General features: G+C 42.9%; 3 protein-coding genes across 4 annotated transcripts in view; 2 read left to right on the plus strand and 1 right to left on the minus strand.

Moving 5' to 3' along the window:
- TRDMT1 (tRNA aspartic acid methyltransferase 1) overlaps nt 1-8,753 on the minus strand; it is a 39,264-nt gene extending 30,511 nt beyond the window's left edge. Inside the window, exon 1 of one of the 2 annotated variants that reach the window (XM_082046887.1) lies at nt 8,736-8,753. The gene's annotated coding sequence lies outside the window, so the exon portion shown is untranslated. Of the gene's footprint in view, nt 1-4,041; nt 4,061-8,735 lie in introns of those variants that run through there. The other variant, XM_082046883.1, reaches the window with a different exon arrangement.
- Nucleotides 297-12,955, plus strand: LOC309435868 (uncharacterized protein; the record flags this gene model as incomplete). Its single annotated transcript, XM_082044609.1, has 6 exons — nt 297-553; nt 1,642-1,705; nt 3,076-3,161; nt 9,849-9,892; nt 12,397-12,793; nt 12,909-12,955. The coding sequence occupies exons 1-6, from the start codon at nt 541-543 to the stop codon at nt 12,953-12,955; spliced, it is 651 nt and encodes a 216-aa protein (XP_081900735.1). The 5' UTR covers nt 297-540.
- VIM (vimentin) lies at nt 12,920-21,316 on the plus strand. Its single transcript, XM_082046881.1, has 9 exons — nt 12,920-13,544; nt 13,669-13,729; nt 17,801-17,896; nt 18,039-18,200; nt 18,704-18,829; nt 19,560-19,780; nt 19,871-19,914; nt 20,328-20,413; nt 20,954-21,316. Exons 1-9 carry the CDS (start codon nt 13,003-13,005, stop codon nt 20,993-20,995), a joined length of 1,380 nt encoding a protein of 459 aa, XP_081903007.1. The 5' UTR covers nt 12,920-13,002; the 3' UTR covers nt 20,996-21,316.
- Nucleotides 21,317-22,265: the final 949 nt, after the last annotated feature.

The following is a 22,265-nucleotide window of genomic DNA, read 5'->3' on the forward strand; positions in this document are numbered from 1 at the left end:
TTAAACTGGAAGCCTAAAAAGAGAGAAATCTGCTGCCTTTCAGTGCACTTCCCCAGAATATGAGACGCATCAGCTGCAGAAAACATTGGAATTAGAAACAAAATTTCAAAGTAAGAATATTGGTCCTTGACAACTTTTTCAAAACAATTCTGTCATTCACCTGTGGATCTTCATATCAGAGCCTGGGGCTACTGCTTTATTTGTCAGCCAGGAAAGCAAGCAGGTGACTAAAACAAGAAGTCCACGGTCAACTTCTAGAACTTCTGAAAGGAAGCATAGCAGCTGAGACACCGGGGGAGAGCAGCACGCGTTGCAACCAGCAGTGAGGCAGGTTGGTGGCACGGATGGCTGACTGAGAACTGAGAAAGGTGTCTGAATCGCCTGGCATAACAAAACCAGGAATGTGCCGGCTGGAAAACAGTCATGGGACAAAGATGGTGAAGAGTCTAAAGAATGGTCAGGATGATGAAGGTGGCTACAAAGAGGAAGGTTTTTATCAGCTAAGAAGATACGCTTCAGTAGGACCTCTTCAAAATACAGATGCAAAGTGAAGGTAAAGAAAAGGCAGCTTTTAGACTACTGAAATCAGTAAAGCTGATCAATGAGTTTGAGCTCGTTGTGTTACAATTTCAGCAAATGTACATCACAGCAGTGCTAGATATTGTGATGAGTGAGAGTTTTAGGCAGCCAGGAGCAGTTCATTATTTGGAGCTGCCCAGTACTTGGAGCAATTAAAGCTAAAGAGGAGCAATATTTCCTTGTATCAGGGAGACATAACTGACCCTTGTTTTTCCTTCTCCTTTCCCTAACTCCAAGGCATTCTTGACATTCACACATGGGAAAGGTGGAGTCTGGTGGAGAAAGCAGCAGAGCTGTCTCTGCTATATTGGTGGCAGTAGAACATTCCCTGCTCAGGGGAAATCTCCCACCTACCTCCTCCATCAGGCATCCTCTGTGTAGTAAACAGCGAAATCTGATCAACACGCCTCTGCTCTGGCAAAGAAGAAATTCATAAAGTACGCTGGGATTTTATTGGCTGCTTCTTGCAAAGCAAACTTTCCCTAGTGCTCATTTTTAAACTGCCAGTAGTCAGTTTTATAATTCCGTATAACTGTGTCTGCTCTAACCTGGTTCCCATTATTAATTGACAGCTGCAAAGAGGACCAAAATGAAAAGAGGGAACCTGGAAACAGTTACCTTTTGTACTCTTCCCTTTATAGATGTAAATTCAGCATAATAATAACTGTATTTTTGGGATCAGGCCTTACATAATAGTATTTAAGGTATGCTGCTTATTTCAGAGACTGGGTCAATGGCCGACAAGTGCTGGGATCCATAGCCACTCATCTCTTGTTACAGAAAAGCTGAATGATTGCCCAGAGAGGATGAGCCCTGTGAAAGCGATTGTTCATGCTTCACTTGGAAAATCTAACACATGGTTCTACTGCCATGAGGCAGGCTAAACCATTGCTCACTCTTGGTCTTGTGACCCCGAAGCAGCCACATGTCTGCAAAATTTCCCAACCGGATCTCTCTCACTTACTGAAATTTGGATATTGTGACAGCTCCTTTCTCCACCCCATGCATATATGATGAATTTGATTTCTGTAAATCTCAATGAACGTTTTCTTTGATTAACAGAGGAGATTAATAACAGAGGTGACATCCAGTGTCCAGCTCTGGACTCTACATTTTTAGGACACAGGTATGGGCTGTTACATATATCAGTTATGGCTCAACAATATAGCTGGCTTTAAATAACAATTGATAGGCCTTTCTAAAATTATGTTAGTTTATTCTAAATGAGCACATCTATAGAACTATGTTAGTGCCTTGTTGAGGCAGCTGTTTTCTTGACTCCAATGTATTTATAGTAAAATACATTTTAAGCAAACTGGTCACTTAATGATATTTTTAAAGCTGTTGACATAAGCATGTGATATCAGCATTTTCATTGAGACAGCTTTTGAAAACTTCTGCCTCCAAGCAACTAGCAGCATTTCCTCAATGCAGAAGTTTCCAAAGTTTGCCCACATCTCTGATCAGGGCTGTGATACAGGTAATCATGCTAGATCTGAAGCTGCTGCCCTGGCAACCAGTAAACACATCTCATGAAACAGCTACAAGTGGTGAGAGGAACACGCAAACGAAACCACTGCAATATTTTCTCTTCTTACAATGCTTTAGATCTGTTAAAAATGTTACAATTATTAGTGCTGCTAAACATCACAGAAACATGCAAAAACCACTGCTTTAAGATTCTGCATTGTACGTGGCAACTGAAATGTAAAATAACAAACTGCGACCGGACCCTGTACTCTTGCTCTCAAAGTGAGAAGAAAAGATTTTCACTGTTGTGTTTCTGTATTTCACACCAGCAACAAATGCGTGCAACAAGCATGCACAAAACATTTTATAGGCATCTCAAGCCACCTGCAGTTAGAGGTGACTCCTTGCCCTGGCCTCCCACCTGCAGCTGAGCAGAGACCACCCGGCCGGCGAGGCCCCCGCCTGCTCCCAGCTGTCAGCAGGCAGCTGCCCCTCTGCAGCGCGTGTCACGGGGCTTTGGTGACACCACAGGATTGCAGCAGTGGAAATTGCTTCGAGTTTGCTTTGAATGTGACCGCTCAACATAAGGCTGGGTAATGGAAGCTAGCAGACCTGTAGCTGTGACCTGGTTTTGAGCATTTCCTCTGTATTCAAAAAATGGAAAGACAGCAAGAAAAATCTCTTTCTGATAGACCAGTTGTTTAAAAATGCATTCACATGATCAGAGAACACTTCGATACAGGGAAATATTAATGCTGTTTGCGTCCGAATGTCCAGTATAACCTACAAGATACCTACATGAGTATAGGGAAGGGTATACAGACATCTCAGCTGTCTAGAAGGGAAGCTCATGTTCTGGGTCAGAAATCACTGTGGCTAGGAAAGAATGTGAGGCATGTCATACCCTTGCAATGCAATCACTGAATTAGAAAAAAAAAAAAAATCACTTAAAGTGTCTAGCATAAATTATTGTTTCCATAACCATTGGCACAGTAGGTTTCTAATAAAACTGAAAACCTTTTGCAGCTTACCAAAACTGATCTGGACTGGATGTAATGCTTCAGGAGGGAATTTATCAGACGTGGTTTCTGCTGAAGTGATGCTCAGTAAAGGTAACTCTGAGCCACAGACGTGGCATTTCTGGGAAGCCTGCTGGGCCCTGCCAGTATGGCTAATGAAGCCTACAATTTTAATTTAAAATGCCACGCATCGGCAAGACTAGAAATGAAACCTACATCAAACCAGGTTTGTTAGCCTCTCCCAATGCGTTTCTAAGAACTCTATACAGGGGAAATTTATGTAGATGAAATTATTTGGAAGAGTGATCAGACACAAACTTTTTTAACATTTCTCTTTTCAAATGTATTAATCTCTCAATTTCAGGATTTTATTTTCAGGTTCTGAAGCTATCCGTATACTCTGTAGGGAATACTGAGGGAATTCTCTAAATCTTTACTTTTCTGCTTTAAATAAATATAAATATAAATCTAAATAAATCAGGCCTGTTTGTTATGTTTGGCCTGCAGTGGTCACCCTGGCTGGATGAGACCATATGTTTACATAATGTTATTGACTTTTTTGTTGTACTTACACATTCCAGTGCTTGACAAAAAAAAAAAAAAGGTATAAAAAAAGACCAGTAACGCAAAAAAAACCAAAACCCAACACATATAAAACCTTCACTGAGCTGAACGAAACAGCCTCTGAGCTCTGAGAGGCCTGCTGCAGTCAGCCAAATGATTGCTGCTGCAACAACTGTGGTTTGAATCAGAGCCTCGAAGGATCAGAGGAGCAGGCTGACAGCAGCCCTGGAGCCAGGCGCTGTTCAGGCGGGCGGGTTCAAGCTGTTCGGGCAGGGTGAGGGGGTGGCCGGGGAGGTCCCAGCTCTCCTGCAGGAGCAGGGGAAGCAGCGTGGTGCCTGCTGCTCTCCCGGGGGTGGAGGGATGAGGGGAAGGAAGGAGTGCAGATGGTGAGCCTGGATGTGCCTCTTACCTTTTTGCTTGAGGCAAGAACTTTCATCTCCAGCATCCCCATTTGCACAGTGCATAGTGTGCAAACTGAGGAAGGCTTGTGGCGGTGTGTTGGCATTGGTCATGCCTTTTGCTCACGAAGCCATCTGGTACCACCCAGAGCTGTTGTATACTGCAGACTTGTGTTTTAAGTTGGCCCCTGCCCAAACTTTGTTTTCTTTCATTCAGACCCATGTGATGAGCTTAATCTTTGACTAAGAGTGTAGTTAGCACAGGAAATGAGATCTCTTCTGCTGGTCACCACGTGGTAAGATTTCAGTAGCAGGGTGTTTCCTCCAGAGAGAGAGAAAATCTTTAATGCAGCTGCAGCAGAGCTGTGGACTTGCTGAGCTATCTTGGAATTAGATAAACCTCAATTGCACACAGTGAATACTGCGAAATCTGCCCAAGAAGCTGAGTACTTGGTGCCTAGGCAGCACGGAGGTGTCTTCCACCCTGCCTATATTGCTGGCACTTTGCAAGTGAGTTACTTTAAAGCTAATTCAAAACTATTTGATATCACTTAGGAATAGCAATTACAGAAGTCACTGCACTGTAAATATTCTCCTTCTCACTTTGAATGTGTCTACAAACGTCTGTCAAGCATGCCAATATACTAAAGCTTAGCGGCTGGGACACAGCTCTTTTCTACCAGAAAGTCTATTGGAAAGTAGTCTATAGAAAAGCACAGATTTAAAGAAGTCATGAGATTTTGTAAGGATAAACTCAAATTAAGCATAAATTGAAAAGTTATTCTGCTAAAATATTCCAGCTAAAATATAAAAGTGCCATTCTTGGCTGCATGGTCTTCTGGAATCACTTCCCCAATTAAGTAGCGCCTCAATTAAGAACAAAAAGTTTTAGGTTTTCCTGAAGTTGAAACAAACCTTTTTTAGAAAAAGTGCTATGAATTTAAAATGTTTTTTTTGCTGAGAAGGTCTGGGGAGAGAAGCCCAAATAAGCCCAACCTAAATGGGTCAAGAGAGCCTAAAATAGTTCTTTCTGAAGAGAGAAATCTTGCACAATACATACGCCAGTATGGACTGGCAGTGTCAATATTCAGCTGTCGGCTGATTTAAGACTCCAGCAAATATGTTTCACATAATTCATAAGAGAAATACAATGGGAAATTGTTGGAATTGTCTATCAGGAACCCTGCATATCAGATGAAGTCCCTGAGGATGACTTCATTGCAGTAACAGTGCCAAGTCAGATGTAGCACTCATTTCCTATGGTATAGGACACAGTTGTTCAAAAACTAACAGAATTAAACTCAAGTAACTAATTAACTTACACTATCCGTAATTCCCATTATCATTACCAGTCCAGCCACCATGTATATTGTAGTACAATAGTATGCTGTCTTTCATCTGCAGGATTTATCTCAAGATTCCTCTTGTTACCCCAGAAGTTGATTATATTCTGAATACAACTGCAGGACAGTGGCATTATTATTATACCATATTCAGGGTGAGCCATTCCTGACCTGCATGTGGTTTCAGGCTGGCATGCTTTGGACTTCCAACATACGCTTGGTAACTTCCATCTCATGGAGTTTATGGTAAATGCCCAATCCATGTCAAACAAACAGCCACAAACATTGGCAAAAGTCTAACAGTCAGCAAAACTAAAGCATCTACAAAGCTACCAAATAATGGTTAGGTCCTTCCTCCTGTCATCTTACACAAGCTCTCTACCATTCAATGACCGTATGCAAGAGCAAATTCTCAAGAAAAATTTTGGGTAGCTAGTGAATTTGTCTTTGTAATGGGAAGCAGGATACCTTTCCACCTGAAAAAATCTGGACTCCTCCACTCTTCCAAATATTTGCTCTCTTCCTTTTCCAGCCATATGCACCATCTACTCTACATGTATTTAATAAATTTTCCACGCCATTCCCTGTAGCCCACCATATTTTATGCATACTATCAACTTAAATCTGGAACATCTTCCCACCTCAATCCGAACTGGACAGAGTATATTCATGCTTTAAAATTAGACATAGAACAGGCATGTAAAAACTCTCTGTCTTCTTAGGAGCTCAGTCTCCTCAGCTCTGGGGTGTGTGCACCACCGCCTCTTCCCCTTGTAAGGAGCCAACTAATCCCAGAATGGCTAACACAATGTACATTCAGTTTATGAGTCTCACTGGAACCAAGGATTTGGCACAAGAACTTGGACTGAGGAATCCTCTAAAAACTTGGCCCTTGAGGAGCTAGTACTGTTCTGCTTGTCCTGGGCATCTCAAAGGAAGAATGGAACAATTGTTGCTTGCAATTAACAGTTCCATTGCTGTGTCCTGCCTATTCCTCAGAAAGAACATCATTTCCTGGTACATCATGGCAAGAAAACATTATGCTATTTATGCTTTGTGTAGGTGATGGAACTGGGGGAGAGAGAAGAATAAAATCACTCCTCGGATTTAATTGTTTTTTGGCTAGAGGAGCTCTTTAAGCAGTTTACTTTGAAAGAGTTTGGCTAAAAAGAAGTAGTAAATGTCTAACTGACAGGGTTCATTAATGGCATACTAGAATCACTTCTTTTAGCTTTTTCTAAAAGAGAGAAAGGATGGATGACTCATCCTTGAAAAGGTTTGCAATCTCAAAACTTAAAGGAGTGATTCCAGACAGATTAATATTTATGGCTTCCCCTTGTAATTTGACAAATGAATGTTCATCCATGCTGTTGACTTCTACCTGTGCCAACAGCTTACTGCAGGGACAGTGAGGTCAAGATAGCGAAGTCAGCAATGTGGCAAAGGACAGAAAGAAGCCCCACACATTATACAACATTTTGCAAATATCCCACTGATATCTTAAACTGACTTTCAGTTAAAATCCTTTTTCTGATTTTTAAGTTGTAAGGTCTTTATGAAGTGCCTATCACAATCCTTGAATAGTTCCATGGAAAGGAATACCTATATTATCATCAAAATGCACTTTAAAATTGTTTGCATTGATACGGAAAGAAAAATAAGGTTTTCCAGAAAAATCGTCTTCATGCAAATATTTGCAATGGTCATCTATCCAGTGTGTGAGACCTATTCAACATAAAGTGCACAGTTAAAATCAAGTTCCAACATTAAGTATTGGTGGGAGAAGTCAACAGTGCTGAAAGAATTTCTCCCCATTCCTTCCTCAGGTCATTTCTGATAAGCTAGGCAAGCTTTGCACCACAGCACACACCACAGCACACACCACAGTAGTTAGTGTCTGTTAGTACCACCAAAACAAAGAATTTGAGGCTAGAAGACAGTAAGCACAGGGTGAAGCTGACAGAATGGACCACCATCAAAATATTGCTTTTCTTGTAAGCAATCTGTAGCTCCTCTAGTTTTACTCAAGACTGAACTGTGAAGTAAGAATAACAATAATCTTAGTCTTTTCTGTATTTTCTCCTGGATGGCTTAATGTTTCCTCAAGCTCATCATTACATTCCTTATTTTTCCACTCAATGTGATTCCAGTATTTACATCTTTCTGCTACTGAATTTGGTATCTCTTTTTCCCTCTCAAAAATCCAAAGACATGACCCCTGCTCGTTTACTCTGATGTCTTCCTCCAGTCTACCATTTCTGTCACCCCTTTTTGTTGCCATCATTTCTCCATTCTGTGCTATGTTTTCTTCTGTGCATGCATCTACAAGGCCACCCAAATACTCATCTTCTTATTTCTACCCCAATACATCTCTTCTAAAAAAGAAATGGTTTCTCTAAATAACAATGATTTTTTAAACCTAAAAAATTTAATTGGGTCAAATTAACAGTATCGCTGCTCATTTACTGTTTAAATCCTCATGCATCTCTCCTGTTCTTTTGCCCTCTGATTGAGACTTTTGCCAGATTTGTCTTTGGCAAAACACAAACTTAATGAAACAAGGACAGCAGATGCCTAAAATTTTGGACTATCTATTTTTGGGCACCCAAATCAGGACCAAGGGACTTGGTGTTTCAGGTTGAGTATCAAGCCTCAAACCATGCCAAGCTTCTTGTCAGTTTGGAAAACCTTGTCCTTTATGTCCCAGGCATTGCTAAACGTATTGCTGACATTCAGCAGTCAGTGCTATTGCTATTAAGTGAAGTGAGACAGATGGAGTGTACAGGTTGTCATCTTTGTTGTTATTGTTTAAGGATGGATTAAATAAATTGCTATACCTATGCCAGAGCTGAAAAACTTCTCTTTCTCTTCTCTGTGTTGCTAGAACTGTGCATGGCATTTGAGACAACCATGGGACTCAGGGCAGAAAGCTGTACTGCTTTTGAAAATGAGTACCTGATTTGGTATAGAAATGTCCTGTCTCGATATAGAAAATGTCCTATTCTGGCCACTAGAAACCATAGTAGAGGGGAACTTTATGCACGACAATAATAGTTTTTGGAAATGTTAATCATGCAACTGGGTGGCATGAGTCATGTTCAAAACACTTCCCTAGTGATGAAACCCCTGCCAGTTTCACATAGTTCATTTTACATTAAAATATAATATTGCAGAGAGACTGGGTTAGTTTTGAGTAAAGAGCCCAGTCATTTCCTTGAAAAAATCAGCAGCTAGTCACACCAGGGTGATGTGCTTCACAACACTGGCAGCAACAGTAGGCAACAACATTTTAAAAATAAATTTCATAAAAGAATTTGCCAATTTCTTTCTTAAGACCATAATTAGTCAAGGAAGTTACTCACAAGGGGAGATTTCAATGCTTGGATCTTTAGGTGTTCTGCAGCCCAGTGGTGTTCAAAAACCCAAACCAGCTTCTCCCACGCAGTGTGCAGGGAGATTCTCCGGGTTCAGGAAAACCTGCCCTTCCCTGGCTGCACCGGCCTCTCCTGGGGCTCCTCCTCACACTCAGCTCCCAGCCAGAGGGAGGGACCTGCCCCAGCTGCAGATTTACAGCCAGAATCCAGTTTTTGGAAACAGGAACCTCTCAGTTTTCAAAACCATAGCAGTCTTACTCTTTTCAGACCACAGCTGAAGGAGGAAATGGTCTTTCAGACTAAAAGTTACAGCACTCACTCAAGCGATAGGCACTTGCTGCAGCTGAGCGTTTCGGAGAGTCCCTGTTTGGTTTGCTGTGGGACGTTAAGAGTCTTTCATATCCTCCCGTGAAAGTGGGTCCCTTTTTCACTTGAGCTTCTTCAATATTCATGGAGCAGGGCAACTGTGAAGGTGCCTCTACTGCCCCATGCATGCCAGGGCTTCAGGTTGCTATATGGTACTGACAACAAAACTGATTGCATTTGTATAGCAGTATGTTTTTCCTGGGTATTTAATATTTTATACCTCCTGGAAGCAGAAACTTTACTAAAAGTGTATATATCTGATTAATGAAAGCATTCACATCTGTTTAGTCAAGGTCTGTAATGACTGGAAAACACATTCAATGCTTGGACTCAATTTCTCTACTTTGTTATTTTTTAAATGAAATGGCAAAAAATGTGATTGCCATTCTTTTCAGTGATGTTTTCAGGCCAACAGATACTTGTGCAAGAAAATTAGAGGAATTCTGACTGTTATGAGGACTTTTTCATTTTTAGCATAACAGACTTCCAGTATAAATTCGTTCAGGCATCTGTACCCTCTCCCTTTGCACACCCATTTTCCCTGTTAATGAAAGATACACAACAACCCAATATTTTTTCCTACACTTCTAGGGCTTGATTCTGTATTTCATTCTTGGCAGTGAACCAACACATCAATTCTCTGGCAAAAAGCCAAGAAAAAGCCAAAATAAATTTTGCATTGTGAACTGAAAGGCTCATGATAAAAATACCTATTCCTTTTTTTTTTCTTTTAAGAGTGCCTTTGGCTTACCTGTGATCTGCCTGATCTGCCTCTGCAGGGGTAAGTGCACACTGGCCAGGCAGCTGCCTAACTGCATACTGGAGTTGCAAATGAAGGCATCACAAGAAACAGCACAGATGACAACTAACAGTTTATGAATAATCCCCAACATGGTGTTTAGTGATGCTATTAGCTGTCTGTCCTTCATGTCAGATGTGGCGAAGGCCCTGACCAACCATGGTCTCTGAGAGTCCCATAACAACTTCCTTAGAATTAGGCTGATTATTGTGGCTTCATTTCAATTCAAAGAAATACATTCTCCATTATTTTTATAGCAACGCTGAGATACAGTCTTTCCTGACAAGTATTATGGAGATCTTCTTGCATTTCAAGAGACCAGTTTGTGTTCCCCTTTGGGGTTTGGGATGCAGACGTGCATGAAACCTATCACCACCTTACAAGAAAGTTATAGGTTCCTCCATTTATGCATCTGTGTACATGCCAACCAGCAAAAGGCACTTCAGCTTTTATTGTAGTCCCAAAAACTGACAATATCTGAACACTTTTAGGAAAATTTCATAGTGAAAAACAGCAATGAGGCAGGTGGCCAAGAGTACATATGGCAGCAGTGACATAAACATATGGAAATTACACTTGAAACATGGGGGGGTGGGGTGTCATATTTACTAAAACAAACACCTCCTTGGATTTTAGGGGCAAAGCAGTTTCTGAACGAAGGATGACTGTTGCGTGTGTGTGCACGCCGTTGAAGGTTTTCCGAAGTTGTGCTCTGTTAGGAAAACCAGATTGGGCACAGTGCACTTTTAAAAAACCCCAAAATCTGCTAAAACTATCAGTACTTCTGAGTAAAGCATCTTTAATCTGCGAGTCTGTCGGTTGTGTGCTGGTTTACTTTTTTGCCTGCTCGTAGACAGAGTGTGTACTTTTGTGCCAGGGCTCACAAAGGCTTTACAGCTCAAACTTGATGGCTTAACTAAAGAGGCGGGACAGCAGCAGCGCCCAGGCTGGGCTGTGGGTCCCTCGGCCCCAGGAATGCTGGGCGACCTCTGCCTCCCATTCAGTGGGTGAATGGAATGAACTGCAGCCCAGGACTCACGCTGCAAGCACTTCAGCAGCTCAACCTTGCCAGCTTTGCTTGCTTGGCTAAGCTTCTGTGAATAAAGGAAATTAAAACCTCAAGGACCTACATTTAGATACAAACTGCATTCCTGCACTTCTGGTTGATATCAGAATGAAACTAAAGCACAGCTTCATTTACCAAAAAAAAAAAAAAAATCCTTAATAAAATTTATGGGCTGTGATTCTTGCTCCTGAAGTACAATATCTGAAGCATAATAGCTGACTTCACTGTGAATGGGGGTGGGAAGATTACTTTCCTCTCTGCCTGTTGTTTGCGTTCAGGTTTATCAGAATTGCCAGTGAAGATACTTGCTTGTGCAGGACTGCAAGTGAAAAAGAATTAAAAATAAGTGGCCGTTTTGCATCCCACCAGTGCTGAAGTAATACATTACAGATTAGACCTCTACATTGTATCACTCACCTCCCACAGCAAAGAGGAAAACGATGTTGCTTACCTGATGTGTCAGTGCAGGATTGTTCCCCAGAGAATGAGCTGTGCTTTGGCCACTCAAGTTTTAAATTATCTAAATAACACAGATTCTGTCATCTGCCTTGAATAACTTCTGCATCCACACTGACAACAGTCTGCTGCTACTCAGTCTAAGTCTTTCTGTTAAATTTTATGCCATGGCTATTGCCCTGTACTACCTACCCACGTCATTTATCTCTACTGCTGGTAGCCCCATTTTGACAGTAAAAATGCTCTTGAAACACTGGGATTTTGGCTGGCCTTTGATGCTGCACACATCCTATGTGTGCAGCACACATCCTATGTGTGCATCCATTTGCAGATGGTGTCTAATGAATAATTATAATTTTGCCAGGTGCTTTCCTTAGACTCTGATTATGGGCCTGTTGAAATAAATAGCAAAAGTCTGTTGAGTAGAACAGCACAGAAAAAAACCTTTGTTAAAATCTTGCCTACCACTGTGCTAGTTATTAGAAGGATTGCATCCAGGAGCAAGATCCTGACTGCAGCTATTTCAATAATGTACTGTCCGCATTAAAAAAAGTTACTACTGAGATCGTTGTTACAGTGACAGAATTAAGACTTAACTGTGTAAATACTCACCCAGCTACAGGGAAAACACATTTAGCCTGTAAATGTTGTGTCTTCAGCACAGAACTAGGAGGTGAGATATTGCTGTCATGGGAGGCAGCTAAAGAAGACACAGATGTATCATTTTTTCTGCCTGTTTATTTTGGACATTCGGCAGCCCTTTGTGATTAGTTAGCACCACTCTTCCCTGATCTTACTCTCTTACAGAAAACTAAAAAAGTAAAGAAACAGGTTCTCAAATGATATGTATGTATATATATACATCATAGCCTACAGAGGGTTTTTTAATGTACCCATCCTGGGTTATTTGGGGTATCGTGCCTGTCTGTGGCACAGCATTAAACCTGCCACCCTCCCTCGCAGTCACGGCGCCAGCTCTCAGAGGAGGGTACGAAAGTCCAGGGAAAGCCCAGCGCCCGCTTCCGCGAAGCCAAGGATGCCGCTGCTGTCACCCCCGTGGTCCTCGGCCGCGCCGGGGTTCCCCCCACGTCCCCATCTGCAGCCACCGCCCCGCCGCGCCCTCCCTGCCACTTCCCCTGCCCGGGCGGCTGCTCTCCCGCAGCCCCGCGGAGAAAGCTGCCGCCCCTCGGGGCTCAGCCGCGCCGCCCCCCGCGCCGGGCAGCGCCGGGAAGGTCGGAGGTGCCGCACCCCCACCCACTCCAAGCCGCCCCCCACGCCCGCCTTTGTGTCCGCAGCCACGGCCGCCAGCCCCGCACCCTGCGCACCCCCGCGGCCACCGCCCCCTCCCCGCGGGGCGAGGCGCGGCGGCGGGCGGCGCGGCGATTGGCTGCGGGCGGCGGGCGGGGCGGCGATTGGCGGCGGGCGGCGGTTGGCGGGGCGGGCCCCGCGGCGGGCGGCGGCGCCCCATAAGAAGGAGCCCGGGCCAGGGCCACCGCCCTTCTTCGTCCGCCGCGCACTTGAGCAGCCCCGCTCCGCTCCCGGATTACAAAGCCCGCACCGCCGCCGCCATGAGCTTCAGCACCAAGAACTCCTCGTACCGCCGCATGTTCGGCGGGGGCAGCCGCCCTAGCACCGGCACCCGCTACATCACCTCCAGCAGCCGCTACTCGCTGGGCAGCTCCCTGCGGCCCAGCACCGCCCGGTACGTGTCCGCCTCGCCCGGCGGCATGTACGCCACCAAGACGACGTCGGTGCGGCTGCGGAGCAGCATGCCGCCCATGCGGCTCCACGACTCCGTGGACTTCTCCCTGGCCGATGCCATCAACACGGAGTTCAAGGCAAACCGCACCAACGAGAAGGTGGAGCTGCAGGAGCTCAACGACCGCTTCGCCAACTACATCGACAAGGTGCGGTTCCTGGAACAGCAGAACAAGATCCTGGTGGCCGAGCTGGAGCAGCTCAAGGGCAAGGGCACGTCTCGCCTGGGCGACCTCTACGAGGAGGAGATGCGGGAGCTGCGCCGGCAAGTGGACCAGCTCACCAACGACAAGGCACGCGTGGAAGTGGAGCGGGACAACCTCGCCGACGACATCATGCGGCTGAGGGAGAAGTGAGTGTGCGAGGGGAGGGCGGGCTCGGAGCATCCCGAGCTAGGCTGAGGCCGGCGGGGGCTGGGGTGGGCGATTTGGGAGGGACCCCCCTGCTCCCTCCTCACCACTGCCTCACCCTTCCAGGCTGCAAGAGGAGATGCTGCAGCGGGAGGAGGCCGAGAACACCCTGCAGTCCTTCCGACAGGTTTGCGGGGGGCTGGAGGGAGGGAGCTGCGGGAGAGGGGAGCGGGAGGCGGTGGTGGGGCCGGGGCCGGGAGGATGGGGTTGCAGGAGTTTGCTTTCCTCGCACAAAGGAATTCTGGCAGTTCTCACGCAAACCCTCCTTGTTTTCTTTAGGGGATGCTGCGGTCTGAAGGGAGGGGGGGAGACTATTGTCTTGCTTTATCCAAGTCTAGCCTGTTTTACAAAAAGCGGTCGGACGTGGAATCGCTTTCCGATCCAATAAAAGTGAAAGAGGGCCATCTGCTCGCTCGGCTGAAGGGTATTAATGGTTTCTATGGGATTCACTGTGGAATGCAGATACAGGCATTATGGCAAGTGTGGTGGCAGCAGATTGAAATAATAGATCCCTTTGTGTCGGGGGAGGGGGTGCAGTGGGCTGCATTCTTACTAAATGTGTAATGGTGCTGGTATATTTCTCGCAAAAAGTGTCAATCTTGTATATGGTCCAGTTTTTGCACAAAATAGAGCTCCTTTTTGTTGAACCACTTTTGGTCAGTGCATTACTGGACAAGTTTAGAATTTAAAAATTTTCATATGGGTGTTGTCTGCTGGCAAGAAGTAGACAATTTGTTTCTTGGGGTGAGGTCACAGCAGTCAAGTCTGCTTCCTTTGGATGTCCCTTAAGAACATACAATTTAATCCTCTGTAAACTAAGATGTTAACATAGGAAATGAGTTGTGTTGGAGTTTAGTCTCTGTAGGATGCTACAATGTTATGCAGATAACCTAAAAGCTACATGACAGCCAGAACCAACTGTGCAAACAGTGTTCAAAAAGTGTTAAGCTCAGGTATTCACTTGTGTAAAACCAGCTTTCAACTTGGATTAAGCCTTGTTTGGACTAGGAGATATTTAGGAATGTGCCTTCTCAAAACAAGGTCTCTCTCTAAAACGGCTGGTGAGAAATGGCATTGCCTGCGTTCCTCCCAGCTGGAAGCGACTGCCCTTATCTCCAGACAGCTAGGCACTGGCTGACTTCATTCCAAACCTCTTCGTATATGTTAGTAGATGTCACCATTCAGGAAATCATCACTTCATTGTCAGTCTTTCCCTGGGCAAGGCTTTTGACTACAGTATATTTATAGTCTCTGAAGGAAAGCAGGTGTCTTCATGAGGTAAGGTGTGGAAACAGAGGTATCAATTCCCTTTGGAGTCTGGGAATTCAGAGTCTGCTGGTGTTCTGGGGACAGAAGTTTGGAACAGAACAGCTCAAGACACTGCCTTCACTTCAGCTTCTGTTATTTTGCATGCTAAGCCAGTTTAATGCAGTGTGAAGTTCCATGCAGAAGCATTTAACTTAAGTTTTAGGGAACCTAACTTAATCTGATTCATTGCTGAATTCAGGTGAAGGATCCTTTGACTTAAGGCTGGTTTAAATGATCTTTCATGCTTAATTGGTGTACTTTGAGGCATGTCTGCCTTGATTTCAAACCAATTGAACTTTCCAAAGGCTCTAGGCTTTTCAGTGAACTTGGTTTTGTGCACATCCCACATTCATTGTCCAGCTCTTCCCTGCACTGTGGAAAGGGGTTTTTCAGGAGCTCGGGCTCTTAGCAGGTCTGTGTGTGCAGTACAGGCAGAACTGCGTCCATTTAACTTCTTAAGGTGTAGTTTCTGCATAAGAACTGCAAATCATTGTCTGTGGAAACAATATACTAAATCCACTTAAGACTTAACTGGTGCATGCTAGTGTGTTTTATTTGAACAAGAGTAACAGCTACTTTTTCCTTTACTGTGGAAATGTAGGCTTAACGTGCAGATTTTGAAAACGAAATGTTTCATTATAAGTATTGTTCTCCTGCAAGTTAAACTAAATTCATAGAACACTGAAGTTGAAACATCCTGTTGTGCTTTCCATTGTAAAAAGGCACAGCTTTTTATTAAACCATTATTCTTGCACCGGAAAGATGTATACATAGATTTGGAACAGTTAGCAAATACTTTACTGTTCTGAGGTAGCATCAAATTTACTTTTTACTTGATGGAGCACTTGTATACTTAAGTATTTTAAAATAAAATGAGCAAATATTTGAACTGCATTTCCAAAAACTGCCTGCTTTAGAAACTGTTTAACTCAGATGTGCTGAATGTTAGCTTAATTTTTCTCCTCAACAAAGACATGTGATTTTACTCACATAACATAACTACATAACACTACATAAACCTAAGGGTTCAGTGAGTTCTTTCCTTTGGGACAAAACAGGCATCACAATTAATGAGAAAGTTATTTGCTGCAGCTTTTGCCAACTACTGTGGCATCAAGGAGTAGATTCTGAACCTATGACAAGACTAACAGGTCAGCTACTGGCTGATGTGGGGTTTGTGTGAAGGAAACATGGATGCTCAACCCTGCAAATTGTGTGAGTGGCATTAAGCAGTCTCCTAGGAGAAAATCAATGTGCAATCCAATTGCATGCATGTATGCCTTGCGCTTCATTTGCTCAGGCTGCAAGTAGCTTATTCATTTATGTGGCTCTCCATACGTTTAGGAAATACAGATGCACCGATTCTTTGCTCTCTAATGATAACGTATACAGTAAAATATATACCACATATGCAAATTTTCTTCAGTTTAAGATGCTTTCAGTTTATTATAAGCTACTAAAAATTTTCTAGCTGTTCAGTTGTCCTGAAAAACATAATAGTCTTCAGGATGCAGATTTCTGTAAAATCCACTGGGAAATCTGTGGATGTCTGTCTAATTGTGTAAACATGTTAGGTCATAGCCTTGTAATTTCCTTCCAGAATATATATTTTTTTTTTGAGATGAGAAAAAATGAATTAAGGAATTCTTTCTCCGAATTGAAAAACAGAGCTGTTATGAACTGTGGGTGTAAAACTGGAGTTGATAGGGAAGTCATGGAATAACTCTTGCTGGGTAAAGAAAACAAAATTAATCTGGAGCAAGAACCTTACCCCACAGTAGGAGTGATCAAAGGAATGGCTTTCTAAGAGTCTAAAGAAAACATTCCGTATTTCGAAGGTGCCATAGTAGTGAGAACTGCTGATTAATTGGGAATGCTTATGCTTTGGGCAAATCCAAAATAGCTTTAGAGTAAGCTGTGAAAAACAGATAAGTGAATACCATGTGAACGTAAGCATGCAGCTGTGTGTGTAGCCAGTATGACAGGAGCAATCGTCCCCTTTGCAAATGAATTGTCTTGGTTGCACATTTAAAATGTAAGAAGTTACCAATCAATGTTTATTCCTAAGTTATGTTTTTGAACTAATTCAAGTTGCTCCTACGTAACATTCATGGCGTATCTTCTCTTGTGCCTTAAATGAATTTTTGCTGTTGATTAAGACTATCTCCATCCAGCAAAAGGTGGAGTCTTTGCCAGCTAATGTGAGGGTGTAGGCAACGGTAACTAACTAAATTTGCGTTTATGCTCATACCTTTTTTTTCAAGGCATTTCTGTCAAACCACTTGGAGAAGTAAATGCTTGCAGTTCCTGTGCGTAACTCACTAGCTTTACAAGTATGTGTGCAAGCTGTGGTCTGTGGACCCAACAGGCTCTGTGGTTGGTCACCAAAGAGTCGGTAAAAAATAAACAAGAAATTAAGCCCAGTGATAGGAATGTAGGTACTGCTAAGCTCCACTAGAAAAAAAAAAATAGAAGTTTGCAAATAGCAAGACTCTTTTTCAGTGTAGTCAAGCTAAAAGAGCTTATTGCTGGCTTGTGACCCAAGTATCTGCTTCATCTGCAAGCTGGATTTACACCCACTATGATCTGTGTGCTCTTGATCATGCTTAGCAATTCATTGGCAAAGATGAAGTAATCTATGTATGCTGTATAGTTCCCCAAATCACAATAAAGGTGCATATAGTGCGTATAAAGGTGCACATAGTGGTCTGAGGCTAGAGTAGGAGGTGGCAAAAAGATGTTTTTCCTAGGTCTTGATTTTGCATTTTCTTGCTAAGAAGATCAGGTGTGGCATCTGTCTTTACACTACTGGACTTGCTGTAAAAGACTTCAAAAGGCTTCTCTACATCACTATTTTGTAAGATTGCTAATCATTCCTCTCTCTGTTCAGGATGTTGACAATGCCTCTCTGGCACGTCTTGATCTGGAGCGCAAAGTTGAGTCTCTGCAAGAGGAGATTGTCTTCTTGAAGAAGCTTCATGATGAGGTAAGCTGAATCGTGAGGTCTGTGATTAGATGCTGACAGTCTGTTCACTGAGTAAGCTCTTCACTGGTTGTGGCCCAGAGTCCCCACCTGTCTGTGTTCTGTATGTTGTTGTGTAATAACACCAAGTGTCTGCTTCTCTAAGGAAATCCGAGAACTGCAGGCCCAACTCCAGGAACAGCACATCCAAATTGATATGGATGTTTCCAAGCCTGATCTTACTGCTGCCCTGCGTGATGTTCGCCAACAGTACGAAAGCGTTGCTGCTAAGAACCTTCAGGAAGCTGAAGAATGGTACAAGTCCAAAGTAAGTAAAATCTGTCCAGATGCATCAGGTACTCGAATTAACTGTACATAACAGCTTTGCTGTAGCAATTAGTCTCTGTCTCTCTACGGGACATGAACAAAACCGGGGCACAGGGTCTTCTTTAAACTCCTTGTCTGGGGAGAGTACAGCTGAAAACATTTGTGCTGTAAGTGCTGCATCAAAGTAATGGGCTCATACTTGGGAATCGTCCCTATGCTTGTAGCTGGAAGCAGATGTTGGATGAAATACTGAAGAATGGAGTGAATGAATGGGTGAAAAGGTGGAAACATAGAGGATGGGGAGGCAAATATGAAAGGTTTGACTGTGGATTCCAATTTAACAATTAGAAATAGAAAGGCATTTTAAGAGTAATGCTAATATTAAATGTTTCAGGTGTTGGGGCTTGTTATGGCTTCAGTTGCCCTCAAATGCTGTGTCTAAAAAAAGTCTCCTACACCATTTCTGTTGAAGTGTTATGCTAACCAAACCGTGGATTTCCACAGTTTGCAGATCTCTCCGAAGCTGCTAATAGGAACAACGACGCCCTGCGCCAGGCTAAACAAGAAGCCAATGAATACCGCAGGCAGATTCAGTCTCTCACCTGCGAAGTTGATGCTCTTAAGGGAAGCGTAAGTAGAAGACAGCAGCTGTTGGGGCATTCCTCCCTTTGCAGCTTTAAGCTCTGCACTGCAGTTTAATTGTTGATATAGATGTAAATGCAGATGCTCTCCCTTGCAATACAGCAGCATATTAGTATTTTTTTAAAAGGAAGCTGTGGGTTTGATTTGCCTGCCCGCGCTACAGTGCACTGATTGATATACTGACTTGATACACTGATGTAGTCTTACTTAAGGTATAAACAATAAGTTCATTCTCCTGCTATAATATTCACTGTTTACGTAATGCTTTCTGGAATTGTTTATGGCTTGTCTGTCAGGTACAGCTGAAGTTACAAAAAAGCTGGAGGAGCAGTTGGAAAGGAGGTGAAAATCTTGCTATTGCTAGAACCTGACTGCCTTAAAGGCTGGCTTCAAATGGATTTAGCAGTGTACAGCACACCTGCAAATCCCCTCACTGAGGATTCCTGCATGCCGTCTTGTACTGTTTGTGGTGGCTTTACTGTAAGAGATTGCTTTGCCACCTGGTAGGACATGGTACACCTCGGATCAAGTAGCAGAGTGACTCATCCTGACTTTGCAAGGGGAAAATATGGAGATGACAAATTTGTGTCATGTGTGGGCATTTTCAGAGAGGATACTATTGTAACTCAGCTTTTCTTTTTTTAAAAATTGAAGGGTCTTGAGGGTGGGGAAGAGTGGCTGAACTGCAGCACTGCTTGATTTCATTATTCTCTTCCAGAATGAATCCCTGGAGCGCCAGATGCATGAAATGGAGGAGAATTTTGCTGTTGAAGCTGCTAACTACCAAGACACTATCGGCCGTCTGCAGGATGAGATCCAGAACATGAAGGAAGAAATGGCTCGCCATCTTCGCGAGTACCAGGACCTGCTGAATGTAAAGATGGCTCTTGATATTGAGATTGCCACCTACAGAAAACTGCTGGAGGGTGAAGAGAGCAGGTAAAAATCACATGCAGACACTTTTCTAAACAGCAATTACTAGAAGATACTCTAAACCTGTGTTTGACTTCATTTCTTTTTTTCCTTCAGGATTAACATGCCTATTCCAACCTTTGCTTCTTTGAACCTGAGAGGTAAGCTGTTTCTGCTACTGCAGTTTAGACAGCTGTTCTGTCATTAGCAAAAGGGTCCTGGGTAGTTCCTTTTACTCTAGTATTTGAGCTTGTATAAATGATCTTGTGTGTGGATGTTTTTCTTAGATATAGATACAATATTTTCAATTATTTAACCTTGGATGGGAGGAGCTACTTTGTTCCTGGGCAGAGATGTTCTTAAATATCAGTACATAGTGAGTGGTTTAGGTCTCTACTGAAGGTACTTTAAGGGGAACAGAGAGAAAATAGAGATTAACTTAGCATTCAGAGCAGGAAACTTCTTCAGATGCTAAATTTGGATTTTGAAAGTAGACACTAAAATCTCTTAGATTTCATTTATCTGAGGAGGCACTTCACCTATACTATCGGTAATAATACATTTTCTCCTGCAGAAACCAACATTGAGTCTCAGCCAATGGTTGACACTCACTCAAAGAGGACACTTCTAATTAAGACTGTCGAAACTAGAGATGGACAGGTTGGTGATAACTTTGATTTTATTTCTGTCACAGCTGGTTACCTTAAAATACTCTTAAGTTTGTCTACTGGTCAGTGCAGCCTGTATATGATAGTAAGTATTGAGTAGAACAGCATCTGGCAGTCCAAGCTGCATGGCTGAACACACAGATGTAACAAACAGGCTTCTGTGGAAATTATCACAAAATCCATCTGATAGCAAAACCCTAAGTGGCTGACAGTTACCTGTGTCCTGAGTATTTAAGTTCAGCTGAATTAGCAAGTTCTCGGAAGATTTCTCACATCACCTGAGAAAAACATGTGGCAGTAAACAGAGGGTCTTGCCTGGGACAAGGTACTGTTTTCAGCTTAAATGTTAAAATAACTAAAGATTAAATGGTTTCCAGTTGCTATTTACCAACTAGAACTTCTCATTTGTGAGAGTTGATACCTATTTGTTCACATTTCTGTAGTACTGGATGTTCCAATTCTAACTCTAAAAAGAAAAGAAAAATAACACCAATCTTACACTAAAACTTAATGCGTCTCTGTTTTTCAACAGGTTATTAATGAAACTTCCCAGCATCATGATGACTTGGAGTAAAGCTGAAGATGCATACTTATTAATGCAGGAGAAATTCTTACCAGCAAGATTTAAAAAGTCCATGTCTTAAAGGAAGAAACAGCTTTCAAGTGCCTTTCTGCAGTTTTTCCATGAGCGCAAGATTATTATGCTAGGAAATAGGTCTTAGATCTTGCAAACTGACTCTCCCTGAAGGATTAGAGTTTACAATGGAGTCTAGTTTACAAATAGCAATATCTTGTGCTGCAATACTGTTTTTAAGTATCTGAATTCAATAAAACTGCTTTTTCCAGCACAGTATGAGCAACCTGTCGCTACTTCAATAAATCTTTGGAAAATGGCTCTTGATGTGTTCTAATTTCTTAACTTCATGACTTTCTGGAAAGCCATAACAACATAATGCTGGAATTTCTATATGGTTGACATCTCCAGTACTGGTGTGTGGAATGTTGTTTTTTTCAGTTTAACTAGATCAACTGTCTTATTTACTGCTTAGGTTTTGGAACCAACTAAAATGGACTATAACTGGCAGATGCATAATGTATTATATTTCTTATCACTCAAATAAAAGATACTTCAAGCTAATAAAAATTAATCTTGCTTCCATATACTAGTTAACTCAGTTGCTAAGAATGCCCAAAATACCTTAAAACTTGACTCTATGAAACATAGTTAAGTACTGTGAACTAGTTCATGCAAGCCCTTATCTGAGGCAGCACCTTTGCGGAGTTAACAGCTGACTTGATGCATTGACTTCATTTTCCAGGAAAGACTTGTTCCCAAGGGCTTGTCTGTAATGCAGAAGCTAAATGAAAGCTTCATCTGGAGTGGGGGTTAGGAGAGGTGTCTAAAGGGAATGCATAAAAAAAACTTGCCCAGCTGGTAACTTGGTTCCAGCATTTGAACCCCTTTAAAAAAAAGGGAGCCACAACATTCAGTGTTCTCAGCTGAACATCAGCCAAAGTGCAGCAGAAGGGGGAAGAGAAAATGCCTGGGATCTGGCCCACCATAGTCTTCTGGGAGGCACAAGTGAGAGGTTGAAGTCTTCTGCAAACACTTAAAACAGGAATTTTCTTTGGCAAGAGCAAGATGCTTATCAAATTAAAACCCAGCCACAACCTCAGCACAGCTCTTGCTCTGCAAAAGCAGCTCCTCTGCATCACTCCTTCCATAAAGCATGATTCCCGTAAGCTTTTATTCAGATGAGTAAATGCAAACCGGAGTGGTTCAACAAGTAGAATTGCATTCAGTGCAGATTTGAAGTAATGGTGGTAGTTCCATGTGCACTCTC

Source organism: Streptopelia decaocto (genome assembly GCF_964273445.1).
Source record: "Streptopelia decaocto genome assembly, chromosome: 2".
Taxonomy (NCBI): Eukaryota; Metazoa; Chordata; class Aves; order Columbiformes; family Columbidae; genus Streptopelia; species Streptopelia decaocto.

Coding starts and splice junctions, on each gene's coding strand:
- VIM (XM_082046881.1), top strand. CDS start 13,003: ATGAGCTTCAGCACCAAGAACTCCTCGTACCGCCGCATGTTCGGCGGG. Junction 18,201..18,703: donor AAGAATGGTACAAGTCCAAA/GTAAGTAAAATC, acceptor GGATTTCCACAG/TTTGCAGATCTCTCCGAAGC. Junction 18,830..19,559: donor TTGATGCTCTTAAGGGAAGC/GTAAGTAGAAGA, acceptor ATTCTCTTCCAG/AATGAATCCCTGGAGCGCCA.